Source organism: Triticum dicoccoides, chromosome 2B (genome assembly GCF_002162155.2).
Source record: "Triticum dicoccoides isolate Atlit2015 ecotype Zavitan chromosome 2B, WEW_v2.0, whole genome shotgun sequence".
NCBI lineage: Eukaryota > Viridiplantae > Streptophyta > Magnoliopsida > Poales > Poaceae > Triticum > Triticum dicoccoides.
This window is the reverse complement of record NC_041383.1, coordinates 790,109,912-790,133,660: the sequence shown is the minus strand read 5'-3', so window position 1 is coordinate 790,133,660 and position 23,749 is coordinate 790,109,912. Positions and strand designations below refer to the sequence as shown.

At 44.8% G+C, this 23,749-nt stretch overlaps 2 protein-coding genes across 2 annotated transcripts in view; one reads left to right on the top strand and one right to left on the bottom strand.

Annotated features, from left to right (window-relative positions):
- Window positions 1-6,803: 6,803 nt before the first annotated feature.
- Window positions 6,804-23,749, bottom strand: part of LOC119361441 — a 65,616-nt gene continuing 48,670 nt past the window's right edge. The window contains exons 2-3 of the mRNA XM_037626647.1: window positions 11,180-11,494; window positions 6,804-7,074 (exon numbers count right to left, since the gene is read on the bottom strand). Coding sequence (XP_037482544.1) covers window positions 6,910-7,074; window positions 11,180-11,494 — 480 coding nt within the window. The 3' untranslated portion in view covers window positions 6,804-6,909. The remainder of the gene's footprint in view (window positions 7,075-11,179; window positions 11,495-23,749) is intronic.
- Window positions 8,203-10,134, top strand: LOC119366350. The gene is made up of 3 exons (XM_037632075.1): window positions 8,203-8,275; window positions 8,335-9,225; window positions 9,378-10,134. The coding sequence occupies exons 1-3, from the start codon at window positions 8,261-8,263 to the stop codon at window positions 9,909-9,911; spliced, it is 1,440 nt and encodes a 479-aa protein (XP_037487972.1). The 5' UTR covers window positions 8,203-8,260; the 3' UTR covers window positions 9,912-10,134.

Below are 23,749 nucleotides of genomic sequence, written 5' to 3'. Positions count from 1 at the left end.
ATCTGTTAATCTGCAAGGCAAATTAGGTGGAGAGGATCAAGTGGTGAACACTAAAGTGGCCTGGACATCATTTGTCTTTGCTTGATTTTCATCCATACACACACAATCTTTCTCCTTCACTTTTATTTCTCCAAAACAGAGGTAGAGTTGTTTTTCTTTTTTGCAGAAGCAGAGTTTGATGTGACTTACAAGTTTGTACTGTATCATCATCATATTTGTTGCTTTCAGAAGACACTTAATTTGATAACTGCCTCATCTTAGTACACACACATACAAGCAAAGCTAGCTACTCCCCTGCATTTGATTACTGAGGTGTCAATCAGTGCATGCTATGTGCGTGTGGGAGGCCGGCATGTCACTGTCGTTGTAGCACAAGGAGCCGCACCATTTGACAGATCCCTCCATCCATCATGCTTGTGAATCTGATGCTCTGAATCATATCCATGACCAGATGCATTTAACTGAAGGTGAGGTGAGAAGAGCAGAATACAGACTACAGAGGATGAACTAGATGCATTTAACTGCAGCGGCTGCGGTAAATCCTCACCTCGGAGACGAGCTTCCTGCTCTGCTCTGCGATGGTTGTACGGCTCGAAGAAGGGCCCATCCACCCCTCCCCCTCCCAGCACCCCCGCCGTTGATGCTGAGGAGGAAGAGGAGCGGGAGGGTAACGGCGATGTGGGCATCGCCTGAAGCAGCAGATCCGGGCGGACGACCGGCAGCAGCAGCTCCGGGCCGGCAACCAGCAGAAGCAGCTCCGTCGCGCCGTCTTGATAGTCCACGCCGCAGATCGAGCACCGCCACTGCAGATCAGAGAGCCAGAGGGGGAAAATCGCATTTTTAACGATGGAGTTGTTTCTGTAGAGCGCCGGCGATGCGCGCGAGGGAGAGGGCGCTGACGACGCACGCGAGGGAGAAGCTCGGGGAGAGGCGGCGCCGGCGAGAGAGGGCGAGGGAGAAGCTCGGGGAGAGGCGGCGCCGGCGATGCGGGCGAGCGTGCGTCAGAGAGGGAGGGATGTGGGCGAGTGTGTGTGAGGGAGGGGATGCGAATGTTTCGCTACCATGTTCGCGGCCGACACGGGGGTAAAAATGGAAAACACCATTCTCGTGCGCGACCGAGCGAGGGTGCACATGATTTCGCTCCGCGACTTACAAAAGTGAACGGAGGGAGTATTATAAAAATGTGAGGCTTGCAGATGCGTGCTCTTTATTCCCTAGTTTGTTTCAGTTTACTACTTTTTATTTGTCGTATCTAATAACCCTTTCTCTCTTAACCAGGACATGTCCAGACTATGCTGATCGTGAGGACTGGCAAGTGTGATGGCATGTTCGTGACGTGCTGCTTCCTTCCAAGCCATCCCCGTCATGGAGAGGACCCGCTTTTGTTCATTATTTTTCCTTCAAAGTGTCAGATTTCACAGTTAGAAAACTTGCGACTTTGTGAAAGTAAAGTCGCAAACAGGCAAAGAAGGTAGTCCCTGTCTTCCAGTTCTATAAATATTTATTACCGTTGTTCTGTGAGGTACTGAAATCACGGATACATGCGGGATCTTGCATGTAGTATTGCAACCTTCTACCGCGGTGTTGGAGTTTTCCTCCCTAGTGCGTGAGATTAAAACCGTTCTGCCAATAAACCATTCTTGGTTTAAAAATAGCTTAGTTGAGTTCACTTTGTAGAGCCCCAATGTTTAGGCATGCGGGCCTGTGCTGCAAGGGTGTTCAATGGATCCATCTAAGAAATAAAGTTAAAAAAGCCTACCTTTTCTCTTTTACATTGTGCTTTAAGCAGACTTATACACCTCATCACCAAAGTAACGCATGTCTTGGAAATAAATAAAATCACGAGTAAATCTCAAGCTCAGTGAAACAACTTCTTGTTTTCACATTAACTTTAGCTTACACCAGCGCTTTTCTGTGAACTATTTGTCCTGTGCATGCGTGTGACTTGAGGCATACTCTGCTTGATGTGATTCTCTGCTGCTTTGCTTTGTTCTCCTTGTGAAGTGAGCTACACATTTAGAACTCTAGATAGATGTAACACACATCTCTGTTTCTTCACAATATAGTATCAGCTCTATGTTAGACTCACTGAGTTTAGATGTTCCCAGCAATTATGGTTTTTAACGTTAAATCAACATGTCGTTAGCCTTGATGGTTTGTGATACCGCAAACTCTTTAGTTTGTGTGTGTGTGTGGTGTGAGCTTTCATTTGAGTCATACTGAATGAAGCCAGCAGATGGTTGGTATATAAGGACTACTCTCCTGTGATTAGCCAGTTAGTCTAGTTCCTTATACATGTAAGCACCGATTCTATTCAGAGATTTTATGGGTGTGTTGATCAGAGTCAGACCTCTGACTCTGCAGTTATTTTTTGCTTAAGTATTGTTGTATGAATTGAGCATCATGGAATGGCATAATTCGCGTGATGTCTGAAACTCTGAATGGATTTCTAAATGCTGAACTGCTAGCTGTGTGCTTGGGAGTTTTTCCGGCATTTATGCATGCTTGTTTCTCTCTAAGTGTTGTCGATGAACTGCTTCTTTTATCAGCCACCTCCAAGTGTTCTTCATTTATGCATGCTTGTGTATATCTTGACTGTGAACATCTAAACTGTTTCTTTTATCAGTTATTGACTGTTTTTCTGTAAAATGAAGTGCCAGCCTACATATATACTTTTCATATAGGCATTTAAACCAAAACCCTGCCCCAGAATGAGGTTTTTAATTTGATGCTTACATCCATTTGATGGTTTAGAATCAAGAATCGACGATATTGATTTACTTAGGCTTTATAAATTTGGTTTGCTCATTATTGTGATATCTCAAACTATAAGTATTGTTTTGGAGTAGCTGCTATTACCAATTCGTGTATAGTGTTTAGCTACTGTGTACAGATGGTCAGAGCCTCTGGTTTGTGTTTGTGTTTGTGTTGTTTTGATTAGAGTGAGACCTGACTCTGTGGTTCTTTTTTAATGTCACAGGAGATGATAGCTCAAGGTGGAAAAACCTGGGAAGTCACAGGCTTTAGAGGGAGGGATGTTGATACACGGCACATGTACCAAGCTTATCCTGCCACATGTAGCCGCTGTAGTGGTGGCCGCCTCGTCCTTGGTTCAGGTGAGTCCTTGGACTCCTTTCTTTATCATTGCTCTCTCTTAATCTGAGATGGTCTGGCCATTGAGCGGATGATTTAGTAGTAGAACAAGAGTGCCTAGTGTGTATGTGTATCAGAAATACACCAATATGAGTGAACATCTTCCATAGTTGCAGAACTATGTAGGGGACACTATGAGCTAATATTTAACTTGTGTCAGATTATTTCATGATGTTGTTGTTCTTTTTGTGTTGGTGGCTTTATTCACTAACTAGCTTTGCAAGCGTTGTTCGACTACCTGGTAACTGCTAATTGAGGGGTATATGGATATCCCGTGATTTGTATTGTCCATGTCGTTCAAGTTTTTTCTTGTGAATTGGATTCATATTATTGAAATATTGTGATAGTCTTTTTTGAAGGGGAGCCTTGGCGCAGTGGTAAAGCTGCTGCCTTGTGACCATGAGGTCACGGGTTCAAGTCCTGGAAACAGCCTCTTGCAGAAATGTAGGGAAAGGCTGCGTACAATAGACCCAAAGTGGTCGGACCCTTCCCCAGACCCTGCGCAAGCGGGAGCTACATGCACTGGGGCTGCCCCCATTGTGATAGTCTTTTTTCTTAAGTAAAACTGCATATTGTCTTCTTGAATCTGTTCCTGAGTGGTGCATAGTCTTATGCTTTGATGTGAAAGTGATTTTGATCATAATCAAAAGTCTTGCTAGCCTTGAACAGTGGTTGGTTACCCATGTTCAGAAATTTCTGCAAATAATGGATTTCATATGAACTCTTCCTGTGACTCAATAAATTTGACTTACTGGAGTATTATCTGCCTGGCTAAATGATCCTTTCTTTTTCCATGAGTGCTAAATGAGTTTGTTTAGTCCATATATGTACCCATGGAGCATCCATTTTGAGACACTCAACCTGCAATTAACTGTGCAGGGATCAACTAATTCATCCTCGTGACCCGCTGCTTCCAAGCCATCTCTGTCATGGAGAGGACCTGCTTTTTTTATTACTTCCCTTCAAAGTGTTTAATTTTGCAGTTATAAAACTTGCGACGGCAAAGAAGGTAGTCCCTGTCTTTTAGTTATATAAACATTACTTTTGTTCTGCGAGGTGCCAAATTCATGGATACCTGTGTGATCGTACATATAGTATTGCAGCCTTTTACTGGAGTCTTGGAGTTTTCATCCCTGGTGTGTGAGATTAAAACCTTCCTGCCAATAAACGCCTGTTGGTTTAAAAAATATCTTAGTTGAGTTCAGTTTGTAGACTCCCAATTTTTAGGCATGAGAGCCTGTGCTCAAGCGTGTGTACTTGACCACTCTAAAAATTTGAACTGTCTTGTGCTTTGATTTTTGGCCAGGGGCCACTGATCCTGAATGCCACCTGCTGTTGATCTAACACACATGTGTTTCTTCACAATATAGTATGAGCTCTATGTTTGACTCACTAGGTTTATTAAATCTACATGTTGTTAGCCTTGATGGGACTTAAAGGCTTTGTTGTTGTTGTTGTTGTTAGCCTCAATGGTTTGTGATACCCCAAACTCTCGAGTTTGTTTGTGTACGGTGCGACCTTTCATTTGAATCATACTGAATGAAGCCAGCAGATGGTGTATATTAGGACTACTCTCCCGAGTAGCCAATTAGTCTAGTTCCTCATACATGTAAGCACCGGTTATATTCAGAGGTTTTTATTGTGTGTTGATTAGAGTGAGGCCTGACTTTGTTCTTTTTTGCTTAAGTTTTGTTGTATGAATCGAGCATCACAGAATGCCATAATCTGTGTGATGCATGAATGAATATCTAAATGCTGAACTGCTAGCTGTGTGCTCCAGAGTTTTTCTGGCGTTTATGCATGCTTGTTTCTCTCTTAAGTGTTGTCGACGAACTGCTTCTTTTATCAGCCACCTCTAAGTGTTCTTCATTTATGCTTGCTTGTGTATATATTGCCTGTGATCATCTAAACTGCTTCTTTTAACAGTCATTAACTGTTTTTCTGTTCTGTGAAGTGCTAGCCTACATATGTACTTTCTTTTCATATAGGCATGCAAACGAAACCCCAACCCCAGAATGAGGTTTTTAATTTGATGAGTTCCTCCTCTAGACCATTCCATGCATTTGATGGGTTATAATGAAGAATCGATGATATTGATTTACTTAGGCTTTCTAAATTTGGTTTGCTCAATATTGTGATAGCTCACACTACATGTACTATTTTGGAGTAGCTGCAATTACCAAGTGGTGTATAGTGTTTATCTATCGTGAATAGATGGTCAGAGCCATGGACCTTACTCACCTCTATGTTTTGTGTTTGTGTTTGTGTTGATTAGAGTGAGACCTGACTCTGTGGTTCCTTTTTAATGTCACAGGAGGTGATAACTCAAGGTGGAAATAACCTGGGAGGTCACAGGCTGAGAGTGAGGGAAGTTGGTACCCGCCAAATGTACGAAGCTTATCCGACACATGTACGAAGCTTATCCAGCAGTCCTACACATGTGTGACAGCGGCAGTGGTGGCCGCTTTGTTTTTGGTTCAGGTGAGTCCTTGGACTCTTCTCTCTCTCATTGCTCTTTCTTGATCTGAGATGGTCTGGCCATCGAGCCAATTATTCATTGCTTGGTCTTCCGGCCACCATGGACTTGTTACTGTGACGATCTTGTGGTTTAGATTGCTCCATGTGCTGGTTAGCGGGTTAGGCCCTTGTACTGATGCCTTAGGGTGAAAATAGTTATTAATAACTGTTTAGACTATCATGATATCTATCTGTGGTACCTCTTACAAGTTTGATAGGTTTTTGGAGAAGTTTATCTTACAAGTTGTAAACCAACTGATGCACTTGCGTTTTCTGCTTGGTTTATGTTATACCAGTCCATTATGGCTACGGTGTTCAAATATGTTACCCTGATACGTACCAAGTCCTTTTTACTTGTGGTTGACCCAGCCAGACCTCAGGTCTCCAATGTTCAGATGTATACCCTGACATATCCAGTATATATATCTACAATGTTCAAATGGTTGAAAGGTTTGCTTAAAGTGTTTTTTTGCTGGAAAGTATAAACTTTGTTGCTTTCGACCAAGTTCTTTCAATTTTATAAGTGGTAAAGATTAAATTTAGCTCTGCATAAGCAAACCTTTTCTTGTTTCTCGGCTGATTTGAGCAATCAGCACTCTATGACATGAGAAATTGCGGTGCATGGTTTTCCGGCTGACAACTTCACACCAGATAAGTCGGTTGTCCCTTGGTGTGGAGATTAATGAACCGACAACATCAAACTGGACTTCTGGAACCAGTGTTAAGTTTGAAGTGAGCGTCTAGTGAAATTCAGTTGTTTGCATCTTTTTCAGTTTGTACAACTTCTCTTATCAGCTGTTCTATCCCTGCCTCCAGCATATCTGTCCTGTTAATAATGATGGGCGCTCCATACTATAGAATTGGAAAAGAGTTCTAGTAGTGTCCTCGAACATCCTTTTGGACGCGTGCTCAGTCCTGGTCAGGAAACTTTTAGTGCAATATACCAATGATGATTACGATGTGTTGCACTTGATTCTTATATACATCGATCTGATATATACTTGACCATACTCATTCCGTCCTGCTCTGTTTTTTTTTTTGCGGATGATCCTGCTCTGTTTTTTGTTCAATGATCACTCATCATTCACTGAATTATATCTGGCAATCCAGCTCTTCGGCAAGGGAAACCGGGATTTGGTTCACTTCAACATGGACATAGGTCAAATCCGGGTCGACTACGCCATGAACGCCTGCAGTCGCAAGACCTTGTACTTTAGCATCAACAGTGGTTGTTCATGCTCATAATAGATCATCAAATGTACATAGCTGGCATAACATAGTTACAAGCCATAACATGAGATCGCCTCCATAGCTTTCCATTCCAACATGCCTCGACGCAACAAGCTGGTGCCCGAGGCATTCGAAGGCTGTACAGTCAAGATTGTTGTTGTCTTCTGCTGGATGCTGAAACAGACAAGACAAGCCGTGAGATGACAAGTGCAGAGAGCAGAGTTGTGGCTCGCGGAAAATCTGAGATTCTCAAAAAGTAAATTGATATATGTGGTTGTCGAGAAGACATTCAAATATGGCATACACCGAGGAAAATGCTTTGTACGTGATATTTAAAAAATATGGCTCCGGAACTACTTTGTAGGTCAGTGTTATCGTATATTATATTTAATATATAAATACGTATTAGTTAAGACATGATTTTCGCATGATTTTCGTAGGGTGCGGCCCATCCTGGCCCCGTGACGCCACACTGGCAAAGGCGTGTAGCGCCTGTCAGAACGGCTGTCAGAACGGCGCTACGGCACGCGTTGGACGTTGCCCGAAAGGGTAGCTCCACCTTTGGGTTATTCTTGTCCATTTTGCCCATGTGCATACTGTTTATTCATTCGTGGATAAAATGTTTGACCTATCTATTTGTAGCAAAAGGTTATATTTCGCCATTTTTGATGCGGATGAGTGTCCGAAAGGTAATAAAGGGAAGTTGTTGCAAAATAGGCCTAATTTGGGTTATTTTCTTCACATTTTCGGCCTAGCATATTTTTGGTCAAGTCTTTTTGTTTTTTGTTTTGTTTTGAGTAACTAGAAACCAGGTATCCATGGGTCGAATCCAGCCCAGAAAAGGGTAAAGCCCAGACCGAACTGAATTAACAACGTTTAGCCCGTTTTCATCCAATCAGTGCCAGCCCAAAAAAGGCCATGTTGTGAAAAAAATAGCAATCCCTCAAAAAGGAAAAATAGCACGGCCCATTAACGTTCTGTGATGTATGTAATATACGAGTATAAGAGAAGAGAAGAGAAGAGAAACCCTAACTGACCCGATCCCCTTTGGGCAGGCGGCCGCCCGCCGCCGGCCGTTCCCTCCTCCGTCCAGGGGTATGTCCTTGGGCTCACGGGATTCCTTCCTTGTGTAATCGTGCTAGAAAGGAAGTGGCTCGATTTCCGTCTGGATTCAGATCCCAAGCGGACTCCAAAAGGAACTCTATTTATTTATTTTTATTTATTAGTAGCAAAGTTTGTTTGTGACCCGAGATATAGTTAGTAATCATTAGGATGTGATCGTGTGCTGCCCTTGTTAGCGGACTAGCCGCAGCAGATTTCGTCTATATCTATAATAAGGCCAATTGGAGACTTTGCGGAGATGGAAAACAATAATGTACTGCTCATGTCCACGAGGCTCATTTTCTTTCCTTGGTTATTAATGTGATGATGCAGAAAGCCCAAGCCCAACTTGACAGTCTTAGCAAGCTGCCGGATCACCTTCTACTCAACATATTGGAGAGGGTTGAAACGCTAGATGCCTTGAGAACCTGCATCCTGTCTAAGAGGATGCTAAAGCTTCCCCCCATGCTGTCGCTGCTTGATATAGATATTGGTTCCCTTGCGCGTTACCTCAAGCCCGATGTCGACACCTTTACTCGTATTTTTCAGTACAACATTGCTGTGGCTGCTATCACGGACAAGATACTTGGTGCGAGGAATCCCGAGATCCCCATCCGCAAGCTGAGGGTCAGGTTCTGTTTGAGGCATGATGAGTGCCTCTCCATCAGCCAAGCTGTTGCCCGCACCATGGCAACCCACAAGCTCCATGTCGCTGAGTTTGTCGTCCTCACGGAGAAGACTAGTTGGAGATGCACTCAACATGATCTCCTCTCCTTTGCCAAGCGGTTCAATACTTGGTTTGGTGATTGTCCAGCTGTGTTTGCTGGTCTCACGCACCTGTGGCTGCGCAATTTGAGGTTTGGTCAACTGGACATCCACAACATCCTCAACACCTGCAAGCGCTTGGAATCTCTGCGTCTCACCCATTGTGACGCAGGGGTCCGCTCCGTGCTTCAAGTACAGCATGCTCAACTTGTTGCGCTCCAGATCGACTATGGGGAATTTGAAGCCATCCAACTCAACTGTCTACCAAAACTCCAACGTGTCAAATATGTTGGTTGGTCTTACCAAGAAGATCCCCTGATTTTTGGTTCTGTCCCGCAGCTTTCAAAGCTAATCCTTGGAAAAGTTGGTGTTAGTTCGACTAGTAATATTCAGTTAAGTCAGCTCCTTGCTAATGTACCCTGGATAACCGACCTGTGTCTGGATTTTCAAAGTGAAAAGGTACTCACTAGTCATCCATATATGTCTTATTCCTATTTATGTGCTTATAATTGTAATATTAACTTAACTGAGTCCCTTTTCTAGCTCTCGAGGGTGTAATGTAATTTGTTTGCAGTTTGTACACAATTATTAATTTGCTTCTGCTGTGCCAGATTTGGGTTTTACCTGAGTGCCCTAAACTGCTTGCACCTGTGCTTGGCAAGCTACAGATTGCGAATCTGGATAATCTTCCTCAAGGATGCAATATTGATTGGACCATGTTCATTCTTGAAGCTGCAAGCTCCCTAAAGGAGCTATGCATCACGGTGTGGGATCATTGGTGTGAAATGGAGACAAACAAGGATGTTCGAAGGAAAAAGGGTTACTGTGAGAAAGCAAACGTGGAGTGGCAACCATCTGCTGTTCATTTTAAGCACAAGAATCTGGTTAAGCTCACCATCTGCGGCTTCCAACCTGAGGAGAACTTTGTGCGGTACATTAGGCGTGTCATTGAAATCGCGGCGAACATGAAGGAGATATCTCTGTACGACTGGCAGGTGTGCGAGGACTGCGGTGACTTGGATCCCAATATCAAGGTCTGTCCTTCTCGGTATCCACGGACCACTGAGGAGAAGGATATGTTGAGGGAGGAGATTACTAAGGAGTTGCCGATGGCTTCGCCTGCTGTGATTCACTTCAGGTCCTAATTAATAATTGAAGAATAAGATGCATGGTGTCATCAGTAAAATCTAGATTCCATGTAATCATTCATGGCATATGTGCTATGTAGCTGCAAGGAGCTTCTGTGCTCGCTCCATAATTCAGTAGTCCTGTATTTGTATTATTATTTATTTATCCCTCAACTGAAGCTTGTACTGATGCCTTAGGGCGAAAATAGTTATTAATAAATGTTTCCAAGGTTGTGTTTTCTGCTTGGTCTATGTTATACCAGTCCATTATGGCTATGGTGTTTGATTGTGTTAGCCTGATGCATACTAAGTACTCCCTCTGTACCGAAATACATGTCGCTGGACTAGCTGAAACTCAGCTAGTCCAGCGATACAGAGGGAGTACTTTTTACTTGTGGTTGACACAGACAGACCTCAAGCAGGTGTCCAATGTTGAGATGTATTATTACTTATTAGCCTGACATATCCAGTATATGTGACTAGAATGTTCAAATGGTAGAAAGGTTTGCTTAAAGTGTTCTTTTTTTGCTTGGAAGCACTCCCTCCGTTCCTAAATATAGGTCTTTGTAGAGATTTCAACAGGTGACTACATACGGAACAAAATGAATGAATCTACGCTCTAAAATATGTCTATATACATCCGTATGTGGTAGTCCATTTGAAATCTCTAAAAAGACTTATATTTAGGAACGGAGGGAGTATAAACTTTCTTGCTTTGAACCAAGTTGTGTCAAAGTGGTACAGATTAAATTTATGTCCGCATAAGCAAAAACCTCTTATTGAATTAGTAATGTTAAATGCATGCATGGAAATTGATTTGTTTGTTTCCTACAGTAATAAATGCCTATTGTTGTGCTCACATCCAGGAGACATATATTCATTCACAAAACATGTGGTGAATTGCGGCAATGCTACACCTTGCAGATTCATTCAATTCAATGATGCATGTGTGGAAATTGGAAGCTTGGCTGACATTAAAGAAGTGATTGATCATGCTTGTCCTGTTCCTGCTGTTAGTTTACTAAGGAGTATATGCTAGTCTGAAATATGGGGAAAAAGGGGGGAAATTTGGAAGCTTGCTGACATGGAAGAATTGCAACAAGTAGGCATTAGTCTAGTGGCGCATGGGGCTGAAATTATATTAGCAGCAAAGGAGATGAACCTGAACGGAATAAAGCATGAAGGGAGCAAAGCCGCAATTACAGTCATATACATACAGAGGGGGCACGGACGCCGAGAGAGGAGAAACCCTAGGCGCGGCGGAGAGCTGATTGGGGGAGTGATACCTCGCAACGGGGTCGCTGGCCGGTGGAGAGCCAATGGAGCTGGCTGCCTGCCGAGGTGGACGAATCCTGATGCAGCCGCGGGGGGCGGTCCTCCTCGGCCGGGAGGCGGCAGATGCAGCATTCCTCCTCCTCCTCCTCCTCCTCCTTGTCTTCTTCTCCGGGGCCGCCCGCCGCGGACGGCGGCGTCTCCGGTGGAGAGGCGTCGGCCAAGCTTTTCCCCTCGCCTCGAGCGAGCAGGGCAAAAGCGGAAGAGACTGGGCCGTTGTCGTCTTCTTGACTATTGCCAGCTTCCGGCCCAACAAAGCTCCGGGTCTTCTGTTTCTTTTTCGTTATCACTCAGTTTTTTTTTTTGGACCTCCTGACCGACAAGACAAGTAGACAACCACTATGAACTGTTAACCAAACAAGCAGTACAAGCAGTCATCATCATCATGGAAATAAATAAATTACAAAAATGTCCTTGGGTCCGTACAAGCAATCATCACAAATGATTTTTATATGTATTTTGTAAAAATATTTGCATGTTTCACAAGTTCTACTAGTGGAATTCTATTTTGTGACAACAAGTTACAGTATATACGTGAAGATTCCATGCACATAAGTGATCTGTATGAAAGGTTATATATCACAAAGAAAATACCATTGTAAAATTTAATGTTATATTTTCTAACGGTATAAACTTTGTCATATATAATTTGTATTCCCTTTGTAAAGAAATATAAGATTGTTTAGATCACTAATATAATGATTTAAACGGTCTTATATACATTTTTCATACAGAAAAAACAATCTTAATTTTCTTATAGAGGAAGTATTACTTTAGTCGAATTGTCGATTCAAGGATATGCTCGGGCCTTCTAAACCGGAAAGGGATATTATATATGTGGTAAAAAATTACATGTTGTGACCATTTTATTTAATAGTATACATGGACAAATCTCATAAATTGACTGGGCCTGAAATTGCTTTTCGTTATCATAGTTATGAAATGGCAGAAAGATAAAATACAAACTTGTTTTATGACAAGAGTAATAAATCATTGTTGTTTTAATGTTAATCTATTTATTTGTCTCAATAATATTTTTCCTTGTTCACTAATAAATTTATTAACTAAATGAGAAAGAAAAAAAATCTGAACCACCGCAATATTGTAACAGATCCGAACGATGTGGGCCCCCTTCCATCGCTAGTTCCCCAATTTTTCTGCCATGGTTTTCGGGGTCACGATCCCGACAATGAGTACTAAGGGTACGAATAAGAGGCAGACCTTAGCTACGGCGAAGGTGTAACACTCGGTGTTTAACGAGTTCAGTACCTTTTTTCCTCTAATAGTAAAAAATTAGGTGGTGTTCGACTATTCGACAAGCCGACAGAGCTAGCTACATGGGGAGCTTTGTAATACTAGAAGAATATCCACATGTAGTGTCGGAGTAATGAGCTTTTCCAATGCATGACCATTCATTCACTGCTCTAATAAAAATGATTTCAGTGTGAAAACCTACCTGGTGAATTAACAGAGGAGTATGACCCGTGAAAACTTTCGGGTTCACATAGATTAAGGAAGGCATAGGTTCAACCCATCGGGTTATCTCAGAAACATATACCACAAGCTACAAGAGTAAATATCACCAGCTCCAAGCAGAGCATGATTGGCCAAATCAGAGAATAGGATTTACCAATGGCATTATGTATCAGAAAAAAAAAACTTCCAAAGTGATTGAATATGAAGGACTTTGTCGGATAAAATCCAACAAAGAATCCGATGGTCCTCAAGGGATCTAATGTGAGCATCGGTACTCAACCAGAGGAAGGAAGAATGTAAGGAGATCATATTGTAGAAACAATTGACTAATTCAAAGCTCAAATGCAAAAGAATTATGATTTCCAAATCAAGGGATCAGAAGCAAATGCTATGATTAAGGATGGATAAGCTGAGTAGGCTTAGGGGTACAATCGATGGCAATTTGACTGGTCGAGATCTAGCCCATGTTTAAAATGATGTCTTAGTCGGAAGGATGAATTCTAGGATCTGATTGAGGATTGCGAGCATTCGCAACATATCAAATCAAGTGACTCGAAATGATAGTGACAGGGTATGTCAACGGAGATTACTAGAAGTATGGAATTAACCATAATGCCGGACGGCAAGGAATTCAAGAGCAATGGGCTGCCGAGGATTTTCAAAAAATCGAATGGTATTTAGAGGACTTTTGTGAAACACGGGAACAACTGGGAATGAGCTGATACTCGGTAAGCGCAAGAAATTATCCATAGGGGTATTCAGGTTGCAAAGAACTGCAAGGCAGCAAGCGCAAAGTATTCTCAAAATAATAAAACGAATTTTAGGGTATCTCGTAATAACAAGATCAACAGGGAATGATAGTAAGAATGGCAAGTGTACGTGGTTATCCATAGAGGTTTATCGATGGAAGGGAATTGCAAAAGCGATGGCACTAAGTCTCAAGAGAACATCATAGAGTGTCTTCGGAATCTTCTGGTGCAACAGACAATCATCGATAATAAGGGGATCTCCGGTTGAAAGTGATCACGAGATCCTAATGTTAGAGTTAGCAAAATTTCATTTAACCCAAATAGAAGAGAGATCAGAGTCCCAGAGTATAGATGAGGAATAAAAGATCCTAATACCACCCAATGACGATGTGGGCCCATAAGCCACACAGCCATGTTAGTAAAAGTTTTGCAATGACTAGACTCGACTTCGGCCAAGGAGTGTGGAAGGGGGATTCCTACAGACAGTCGGCTCTGATACCAACTTAGAACGCCCCCGATTCAATCATACACTAATCATACATGCAAACGTGTACAATCAAGATCAGGGACTCACGAGAAGATATCACAACACAACTCTAAAAATAAAATAAGTCATACAAGCATCATAATACAAGCCAGGGGCCTCGAGGGATCGAATACAAGTGCTCGATCATAGACGAGTCAGCGGAAGCAACAATATCTGAGTACAGACATAAGTTAAACAAGTTGCCATAAGATGGCGAGCACAAACTGGGATACAGATCGAAAGAGGCGCAGGCCTCCTGTCTGGGATCCTCCTAAACTACTCCTGGTCGTCGTCAGCAGCCTACACATAGTAGTAGGCACCTCCGGTGTAGTAAGAATCGTCGTCGACGGTGGCGTCTGGCTCCTGGGCTCCAGCATCTGGTTGCGACAACCGAGAAGAAAGGAAAAGGGGAAAAGGGGGAGCAAAGCAACCATGAGTACTCATCCAAAGTACTCGCAAGCAAGGATCTACACTACATATGCATGGGTATATATGTAAAGGGGCAATATCGATGGACTGAACTACAGAATGCCAGAATAAGAGGGGGATAGCTAGTCCTATCGAAGACTACGCTTTTGGCAGCCTCCATCTTGCAGCATGTAGAAGAGAGTAGATGGTAAGTTCACCAAGTATCATCGCATAGCATAATCCTACCCAGCGATCCTCCCCTCGTCACCCTGTGTGAGAGCGATCACCGGGTTATATTTGGCACTTGGAAGGGTGTGTTTTATTAAGTATCCGGTTCTAGTTGTCATAAGGTCAAGGTACAACTCTGGGTCGTCCTGTTACCGAGGATCACGACTATTCGAATAGATAAACTTCCCTGCAGGGGTGCACCACATTACCCAACACGCTCGACCCCCTTTGGCCGGACACACTTTCTTGGGTCATGCCCGGCCTCGGAAGATCAACACGTCGCAGCCCTACCTAGGCACAACAGTGAGGTCAGCACGCCGGTCTAAATCCTATGCGCGCAGGGGTCTGGGCCCATCGCCCATTGCACACCTGCACGTTGCGAAGGCGACCGGAAGCAGACCTAGCTCCCTTAATACAAGCACAGGATTACGGTCCAATCCGGCGCGTGCCGCTCAGTCGCTGACGTCAAGAAGGCTTCGGCTGATACCACGACGTCGAGTGCCCATAACTGTTCCCGCGTAGTTGGTTAGTGCGTATAGGCCAGTGACCAGACTCAGATCAAATACCAAGAACTCGTTAAGCGTGTTATTTTAAAGTAACCATGGACGCCGACCAGGGCCAGGCCCACCTCTCACCTAGGTGGTCTCAACCTGCCCTGTCGCTCCGACACAAAGTAACAGTCAGGGGCCGTCGGGAACCCAGGCCCACCTCTACCGGGATGGAGCCACCTGTCCTTTCAGCCCCCACATCGGAATCACTTGCGGGTACTCTACGAGACGACCCGACTTTAGTCACCACATGTATCATATAATATGTATGTAGTATATACCCGTGATCACCTCCCGAGTGATCACGGCCCGGTAGTATAGCATGGTAGACGGACAAGAATGTAGGGCTACTGATGGAATACTAGCATCCTATACTAAGCATTTAGGATTGCAGGTAAGGGTAACAACTGAGGCAACAATGATAGGCTATGCAGCAGAATAGGATTAACCGAAAGCAGTAACATGCTACACTACTCTAATGCAAGCAGTAGAGAGAAGGAATAGGCGATATCTGGTGATCAAGGGGGGGCTTGCCTTGTTGCTCTGGCAAGAAGGAGGGGTCGTCAACACCGTAGTTGTACTGGGTAGCAGCGACTGTTGGGGAACGTAGTAATTTCAAAAAATTTCCTACGCACATGCAAGATCATGGTGATGGCATAGCAACGAGAGGGGAGAGTGTTGTCCACGTACCCTCGTAGACCGTAAACGGAAGCGTTAGAACAACGCGGTGGATGTAGTCGTACGTCTTCACGGTCCAATCGATCCAAGCACCGAACGTACGGCACCTCCGAGTTCAGCACACGTTCAGCTCGATGACGATCTCCGGGCTCCGATCCAGCAAAGCTCTGGAGATGAGTTCCGTCAGCACGACGGCGTGGTGACGATGATGATGTTCTACCGGCGCAGGGCTTCGCCTAAACTCCGCGACGATATGACCGAGGTGGAATATGGTGGAAGGGGGCACCACACACGGCTAAGGAACGATCCGTAGATCAACTTGTGTGTCTATGGGGTGCCCCCCGCCCCCGTATATAAAGGAGCAAGGGGGGGAGGCCGGCCGGCCCTTGGGGCGCGCCAAGGAGGAGGAATCCTCCTCCTAGTAGGAGTAGGACTCCTCCTTTCCTACTCCTACTAGGAGGGGGAAGGAAGGGGGAGAGGGGGAAGGAAAGGGGGGCGCCGCCCCCCTCCTAGTCCAATTCGGACCAGAGGGAGAGGGGGCGCGCGGCCCACCCTGGCCGCCCCTCTCTCTTCCCACCAAGGCCCATGTGGCCCATTAACTCTCCCGGGGGTTCCGGTAACCCCTCCGGCACTCCGGTTTTCTCCGAAATCACCCGGAACAATTCCGGTGTCCGAATATAGTCGTCCAATATATCAATCTTTATGTCTCGACCATTTCGAGACTCCTCGTCATGTCCGTGATCACATCCGGGACTCCGAACAAACTTCGGTACATCAAAACTTATAAACTCATAATAAAACTGTCATCGTAACGTTAAGCGTGCGGACCCTAAGGGTTCGAGAACTATGTAGACATGACTTAGAACTATTCTCGGTCAATAACCAATAGCGGAACCTGGATGCCCATATTGGTTCCTACATATTCTATGAAGATCTTTATCGGTCAACCGCATAACAACATACGTTGTTCCCTTTGTCATCGGTATGTTACTTGCCCGAGATTTGATCGTCGGTATCCAATACCTAGTTCAATCTCGTTACCGGCAAGTCTCTTTACTCGTTACGTAATGCATCATCCCGTAGCCAACTCATTGGTCACATTGCTTGCAAGGCTTATAGTGATGTGCATTACTGAGAGGGCCCAGAGATACCTCTCTGACAATCGGAGTGACAAAACCTAATCTCGAAATATGCCAACTCAACATGTACCTTCGGAGACACCTGTAGTACTCCTTTATAATCACCCAGTTACGTTGTGACGTTTGGTAGTAACCAAAGTGTTCCTCCGGTAAACGGGAGTTGCATAATTCTCATACTTACAGGAACATGTATAAGTCATGAAGAAAGCAATAGCAATATACTAAACGATCAAGTGCTAGGCTAACGGAATGGGTCATGTCAATCACATCATTCTCCTAATGATGTGATCCCATTAATCAAATGACAACACATGTCTATGGTTAGGAAACATAACCATCTTTGATTAATGAGCTAGTCAAGTAGAGGCATACTAGTGACTATATGTTTGTCTATGTATTCACACATGTATCATGTTTCCGGTTAATACAATTCTAGCATGAATAATAAACATTTATCATGACATGAGGAAATAAATAATAACTTTATTATTGCCTCTAGGGCATATTTCCTTCAGTCTCTCACTTGCACCAGAGTCAATAATCTAGATTACATAGTAATGATTCTAACACCCATGGAGTCTTGGTGCGGATCATGTTTTGCTCATGAGAGAGGCTTAGTCAACGGGTCTGCAACATTCAGATCCGTATGTATCTTGCAAATCTCTATGTCTCCCACTTGGACTTGGTCCCGAATGGAATTGAAGCGTCTCTTGATGTCCTTGGTCCTCTTGTGAAATCTGGATTCCTTTGCCAAGGCAATTGCACCAGTATTGTCACAAAAGATCTTCATCGGTCCCGATGCACTAGGTATGACACCTAGATCGGAAATGAACTCCTTCATCCAGACTCCTTCATTTGCTGCTTCTGAAGCAGCTATGTACTCTGCTTCACATGTAGATCCTGCCACGACGCTTTGTTTAGAACTGCACCAACTTACAGCTCCACCGTTTAATAAAAACACGTATCCGGTTTGCGATTTAGAATCGTCCGGATCAGTGTCAAAGCTTGCATCGACGTAACCATTTACGACTAGCTCTTTGTCACCTCCATATACGAGAAACATATCCTTTGTCCTTTTCAGGTATTTCAGGATGTTCTTGACCGCTGTCCAGTGATCCACTCTTGGATTACTTTGGTACCTTCCTGCCAAGCTTATTGCTAAGCATACGTCAGGTCTGGTACACAGCATTGCATACCTGATAGAGCCTATGGCTGAAGCATAGGGAACATCTTTCATTTTGAGTATGTGTTCACTAACAAAACTATTCTCCTCCATCTTGCAGCTATAGAACTTATTGGAGACTTCATATCTCTCAATCCGGGCATTTGCTTGAAATATTAACTTCAACTCCTGGAACATCTCATATGCTCCATGACGTTCAAAACGTCGTTGAAGACCCGGTTCTAAGCCGTAAAGCATGGCACACTGAACTATCGAGTAGTCATCAGCTTTTCTCTGCCGGACGTTCTTAACGTCGTTAGTTGCATCAGCAGCAGGCCTGGCACCCAGCGGTGCTTCCAGGACGTAACTTTTCTGTGCAGCAATGAGGATAATCCTCAGGTTACGGTCCCAGTCCGTGTAATTGCTACCATCATCTTTCAACTTTGCTTTCTCAAGGAACGCATTAAAATTCAATGGAACAACAGCACGAGCCATCTATCTACAAACAAACATAGACAAGCAAAATACTATCAGGTACTAAGTTCATGATAAATTTAAGTTCAATTAATCATATTACTTAAGAACTCCCACTTAGACAGACATCTCTCTAGTTATCTAAGTGATCACGTGATCCAAATCAACTAAACCATGTCCGATCATCACGTGAGATGGAGTAGTTTCAATGGTGAACATCACTATGTTGATCATCTCTACTATATGATTCACGTTCGACCTTTCGGTCTCCGTGTTCCGAGGCCATATCTGTATATGCTAGGCTCGTCAAGTATGACCTGAGTATTCCGCGTGTGCAACTGTTTTGCACCGTTGTATTTGAACGTAGAGCCTATCACACCCGATCATCACGTGGTGTCTCAGCACGAAGAACTTTCGCAACGGTGCATACTCAGGGAGAACACTTCTTGATTATTAGTGAGAGATCATCTTAAAATGCTACCGTCAATCAAAGCAAGATAAGATGCATAAAGGATAAACATCACATGCAATCAATATAAGTGATATGATATGGCCATCATCATCTTGTGCTTGTGATCTCCATCTTCGAAGCACCGTCATGATCACCATCGTCACCGGCGCGACACCTTTGATCTCCATCGTAGCATCGTTGTCGTTACGCCATCTATTGCTTCTATGACTATCGCTACCGCTTAGTGATAAAGTAAAGCAATTACAAGGCGTTTGCATTTCATACAATAAAGCGACAACCATATGGCTCCTGCCAGTTGCCGATAACTTCGGTTACAAAACATGATCATCTCATACAATAAAATATAGCATCACGTCTTGACCATATCACATCACAACATGCCCTGCAAAAACAAGTTAGACGTCCTCTACTTTGTTGTTGCAAATTTTACGTGGCTGCTACGGGCTTAGCAAGAACCGTTCTTACCTACGCATCAAAAACCACAACGATAGTTCGTCAAGTTAGTGCTGTTTTAACCTTCGCAAGGACCGGGCGTAGCCACACTCGATTCAGCTAAAGTGAGAGAGACAGACACCCGCCAGCCACCTTTAAGCACGAGTGCTCGTAACGGTGAAACCAGTCTCGCGTAAGCTTACGCTTAATGTCGGTCTGGGGCGCTTCATCTCCCAATACCGCCGAACCAAAGTATGACATGCTGGTAAGCAGTATGACTTGTATCGCCCACAACTCACTTGTGTTCTACTCGTGCATATAACATCAACGCATAAAACCAGGCTCGGATGCCACTGTTGGGGAACGTAGTAATCTCAAAAAATTTCCTACGCACACGCAAGATCATGGTGATGGCATAGCAACGAGAGGGCAGAGTGTTGTCCACGTACCCTCGTAGAACGTAAGCGGAAGCGTTAGCACAACGCGGTTGATGTAGTCGTACGTCTTCACGATCCGACCGATCCAAGCACCGAACGTACGGCACCTCCGAGTTCAGCACACGTTCAGCTCGATGACGATCTCTGGGCTCCGATCCAGCAAAGCTCCGAAGATGAGTTCCGTCAGCACGACGGCATGGTGACGATGATGATGTTCTACTGGCGCAGGGCTTCGCCTAAACTCCGCGACAATATGACCGAGGTGGAATATGGTGGAAGGGGGCACCGCACACGGCTAAGGAACGATCCGTAGATCAACTTGTGTGTCTATGGGGTGCCCCCCGCCCCCGTATATAAAGGAGCAAGGGGGGAGGCCGGCCGGCCCTTGGGGCGCGCCAAGGAGGAGGAATCCTCCTCCTAGTAGGAGTAGGACTCCTCCTTTCCTACTCCTACTAGGAGGGGGAAGGAAGGGGGAGAGGGGGGAAGGAAAGGGGGGCACCGCCCCCCTCCTAGTCCGATTCGGATCAGAGGGAGAGGGGGCGCGCGGCCCACCCTGGCCGCCCCTCTCTCTTCCCACCAAGGCCCATGTGGCCCATTAACTCTCCCGGGGGGTTTCGGTAACCCCTCCGGGACTCCGGTTTTCTCCGAAATCACCCGGAACAATTCCGGTGTCCGAATATAGTCGTCCAATATATCAATCTTTATGTCTCGACCATTTCGAGACTCCTCATCATGTCCGTGACCACATACGGGACTCCGAACAAACTTCGGTACATCAAAACTTATAAACTCATAATAAAACTGTCATCGTAACGTTAAGCGTGCGGACCCTATGGGTTCGAGAACTATGTAGACATGACCTAGAACTATTCTCGGTCAATAACCAATAGCGGAACCTGGATGCCCATATTGGTTCCTACATATTCTATGAAGATCTTTATCGGTCAAACCGCATAAAAACATACGTTGTTCCCTTTGTCATCGGTATGTTACTTGCCCGAGATTTGATCGTCGGTATCCAATACCTAGTTCAATCTCGTTACCGGCAAGTCTCTTTACTCGTTACGTAATGCATCATCCCGTAACCAACTCATTGGTCACATTACTTGCAAGGCTTATAGTGATGTGCATTACCGAGAGGGCCCAGAGATACCTCTCCGACAATCGGAGTGACAAAACCTAATCTCGAAATACGCCAACTCAACATGTACCTTCGGAGACACCTGTAGTACTCCTTTATAATCACCCAGTTACGTTGTGACGTTTGGTAGTACCCAAAGTGTTCCTCCGGTAAACGGGAGTTGCATAATTCTCATACTTACAGGAACATGTATAAGTCATGAAGAAAGCAATAGCAATATACTAAACGATCAAGTGCTAGGCTAACGGAATGGGTCATGTCAATCACATCATTCTCCTAATGATGTGATCCCATTAATCAAATGACAACACATGTCTATGGTTAGGAAACATAACCATCTTTGATTAATGAGCTAGTCAAGTAGAGGCATACTAGTGACTATATGTTTGTCTATGTATTCACACATGTATCATGTTTCCGGTTAATACAATTCTAGCATGAATAATAAACATTTATCATGACATGAGGAAATAAATAATAACTTTATTATTCCCTCTAGGGCATATTTCCTTCAGCGACATCGGTCTCGGTGTCTAACAAGAGAAGAGGGGGAAGGAACACTAAATATAATGCAAACATAAGCATGACGATGCATGACATGACAAGTAACGGTGCCAGGTGTGTCCTAATGCAGTAGGAGGTGATACCGGCGAAGGGGGGAACATCCGGGAAAGTATCCCCGGTGTTTTGCGTTTTCAGACAGATGAACCGGAGGGGGAAAGTTGCGTGTTTGCTATGCTAGGGATGTGTGGCGAACGAACGGGCTACGTATCCGGATTCGTCTCGTCGTTGTGAGCAACTTTCATGTACAAAGTGTTTTCATTGGAATTACAAATTATTTTATATTAATTTCTAAAGTTTTAATTCATGTTCTAAATTGTTTTAATTCAATTTAATTATTAAAAAGCTATGTGTACACAGCAGAGGCCAGCCACAGCCTATGACCCGTGGGGCCAGGGGACCCAGTTGACCAAGTCAACTATTGACTTGTCAATGGTGTGAATAGTGCGTGTGGGGCCCACATGTCATTGCCATAATATCCTAATTAACCTATTAATTAGTTTAAATAGCTAATTAGGTTAACTAATGTTTAATTAGATTAATTAAATAGGATTAATTAAGTTAATTAATTATCCAATAAACTATTTATTTATTTATTTATTTTTCGCTCTAATTTTTCTGGGGCGTGGGCCCCGGCTGTCTATGTCACAGTGGAGGCAACGGGGCGGGTTAGCCGGCGCCCGGGCAACAGAGCCCCGGGGTGGGGTGGGGGTCCAGCGCGGCCGCGATGCGCGGCTAGCTGGCGCAAGGGCGCGTGTGCGCGCTCGTGCATGGTGGGGCAGCGGCGATGTGGCAGGGGGAGCGACGCGTGGCCCTAGGCGGCAGCAGGTGCCAACGGCGCAGAAGCCAAAGGCGGGCATGCGGGGCCATGCAGAGCAGCGACGGCAGCCAGGCAGAGTAGTGATGGCGGCCAGGCGGAGTAGCGACGTCGGCCGGACGGGCGACTGCGAGCGCATGACGGAGTGGTTATACGGGCGCACGCGGGCGCGGACTTGGACAATAGCTAGCGTGCGTGGGGCGTGTGGCCTACGGCCAGGCGCGGCAGACGCGGCCCAAGGGGCGCACGAGGCAGCCAGGGCACGCCGCGAGCGCAGGCTGAGGCGAGGCGACCGTGAGCTCGACAGGAAATCTGGCGTGATGGTGTGGCCTGGGACGGAGGGGAAGCGGAGGAGGGGTGGACGGGGCCTCACCGGGGCCCTGAAGTTGTGCTAAAGCCGGCTTGGGGAGGCGCCAGGGCTGCGGGGCGAAGGCGACTTCAGTGGCGTCGGGGCGGCGTAGTGTTCTCGGGTGCGGCGTCCCGCGAAGCCAGGGCGGTGACGATGCTCGAGGGGGGGGTCTGTTGGTGGACGGGTCGGCAACGAGGGCGGCGAGGTAAGGCGGTCGACGGCGACGAGCGCGGGGGAAGGGCGCCGCGCCCGATCCAGATTTGGATCGGGAGGAGAAGAGGAAGAGAGGGGAACGTGGGGGTAATGCGGTTGTGGACTAGGGTTTCAGGGTGTGAGGGGCTTAAGCAGGGTAGGGGTGGTGGGCTAGGCCGATCGGGTGGCCGAGGCCCAGGTGGGGGATTGGGGCCTTTTGTTTTCTTTTGTTTGTTTTGGCTTTTCTCTTTTCTTATTTTTCTTTCCTGTTTTATTTCCAGTTTCATCTTATTTTAGTTTTATAAAAACATAAAAGTTGTACCCAAATTAGTATCATTAATTATACCTCTGCTACAAAAGTTTAAACCCCTTAATAAATAGTTTAACATTTTATAATTAATAAAAGGCATTTATTAAATTGGTTATGCAGCTGTTTTATTCATTTTAGAGTTTGTAAGCATTTTATAAAAGTGTGCTTCCTCCATTATTAGCTAGCGATTATTTGTCACAACCTGAACATTTAAGTTTTAATATTTGAAAACTTTTCTAGTTTTGACTTTATTTTAAGTTTGAGTTTGAATCGGTTTCGAATCATGCGAGTTTATCAACAGCAACCAAGGTGACATGGCATCATTAGCAGGGAATTACTGTAGTCTAATTATCCGGGCGTCACATAGATGGATTAAAACATTCAAATAGAGCTTGAATCAATCTGGGAGCAGTTGCAATGTCATA

Bases quoted from the DNA above. Each gene is read 5' to 3' on its own strand.
- LOC119366350 (XM_037632075.1), top strand. The intron at 9,226-9,377 runs GTACTCACTAGT...CTGCTGTGCCAG, and splicing joins TGGATTTTCAAAGTGAAAAG to ATTTGGGTTTTACCTGAGTG.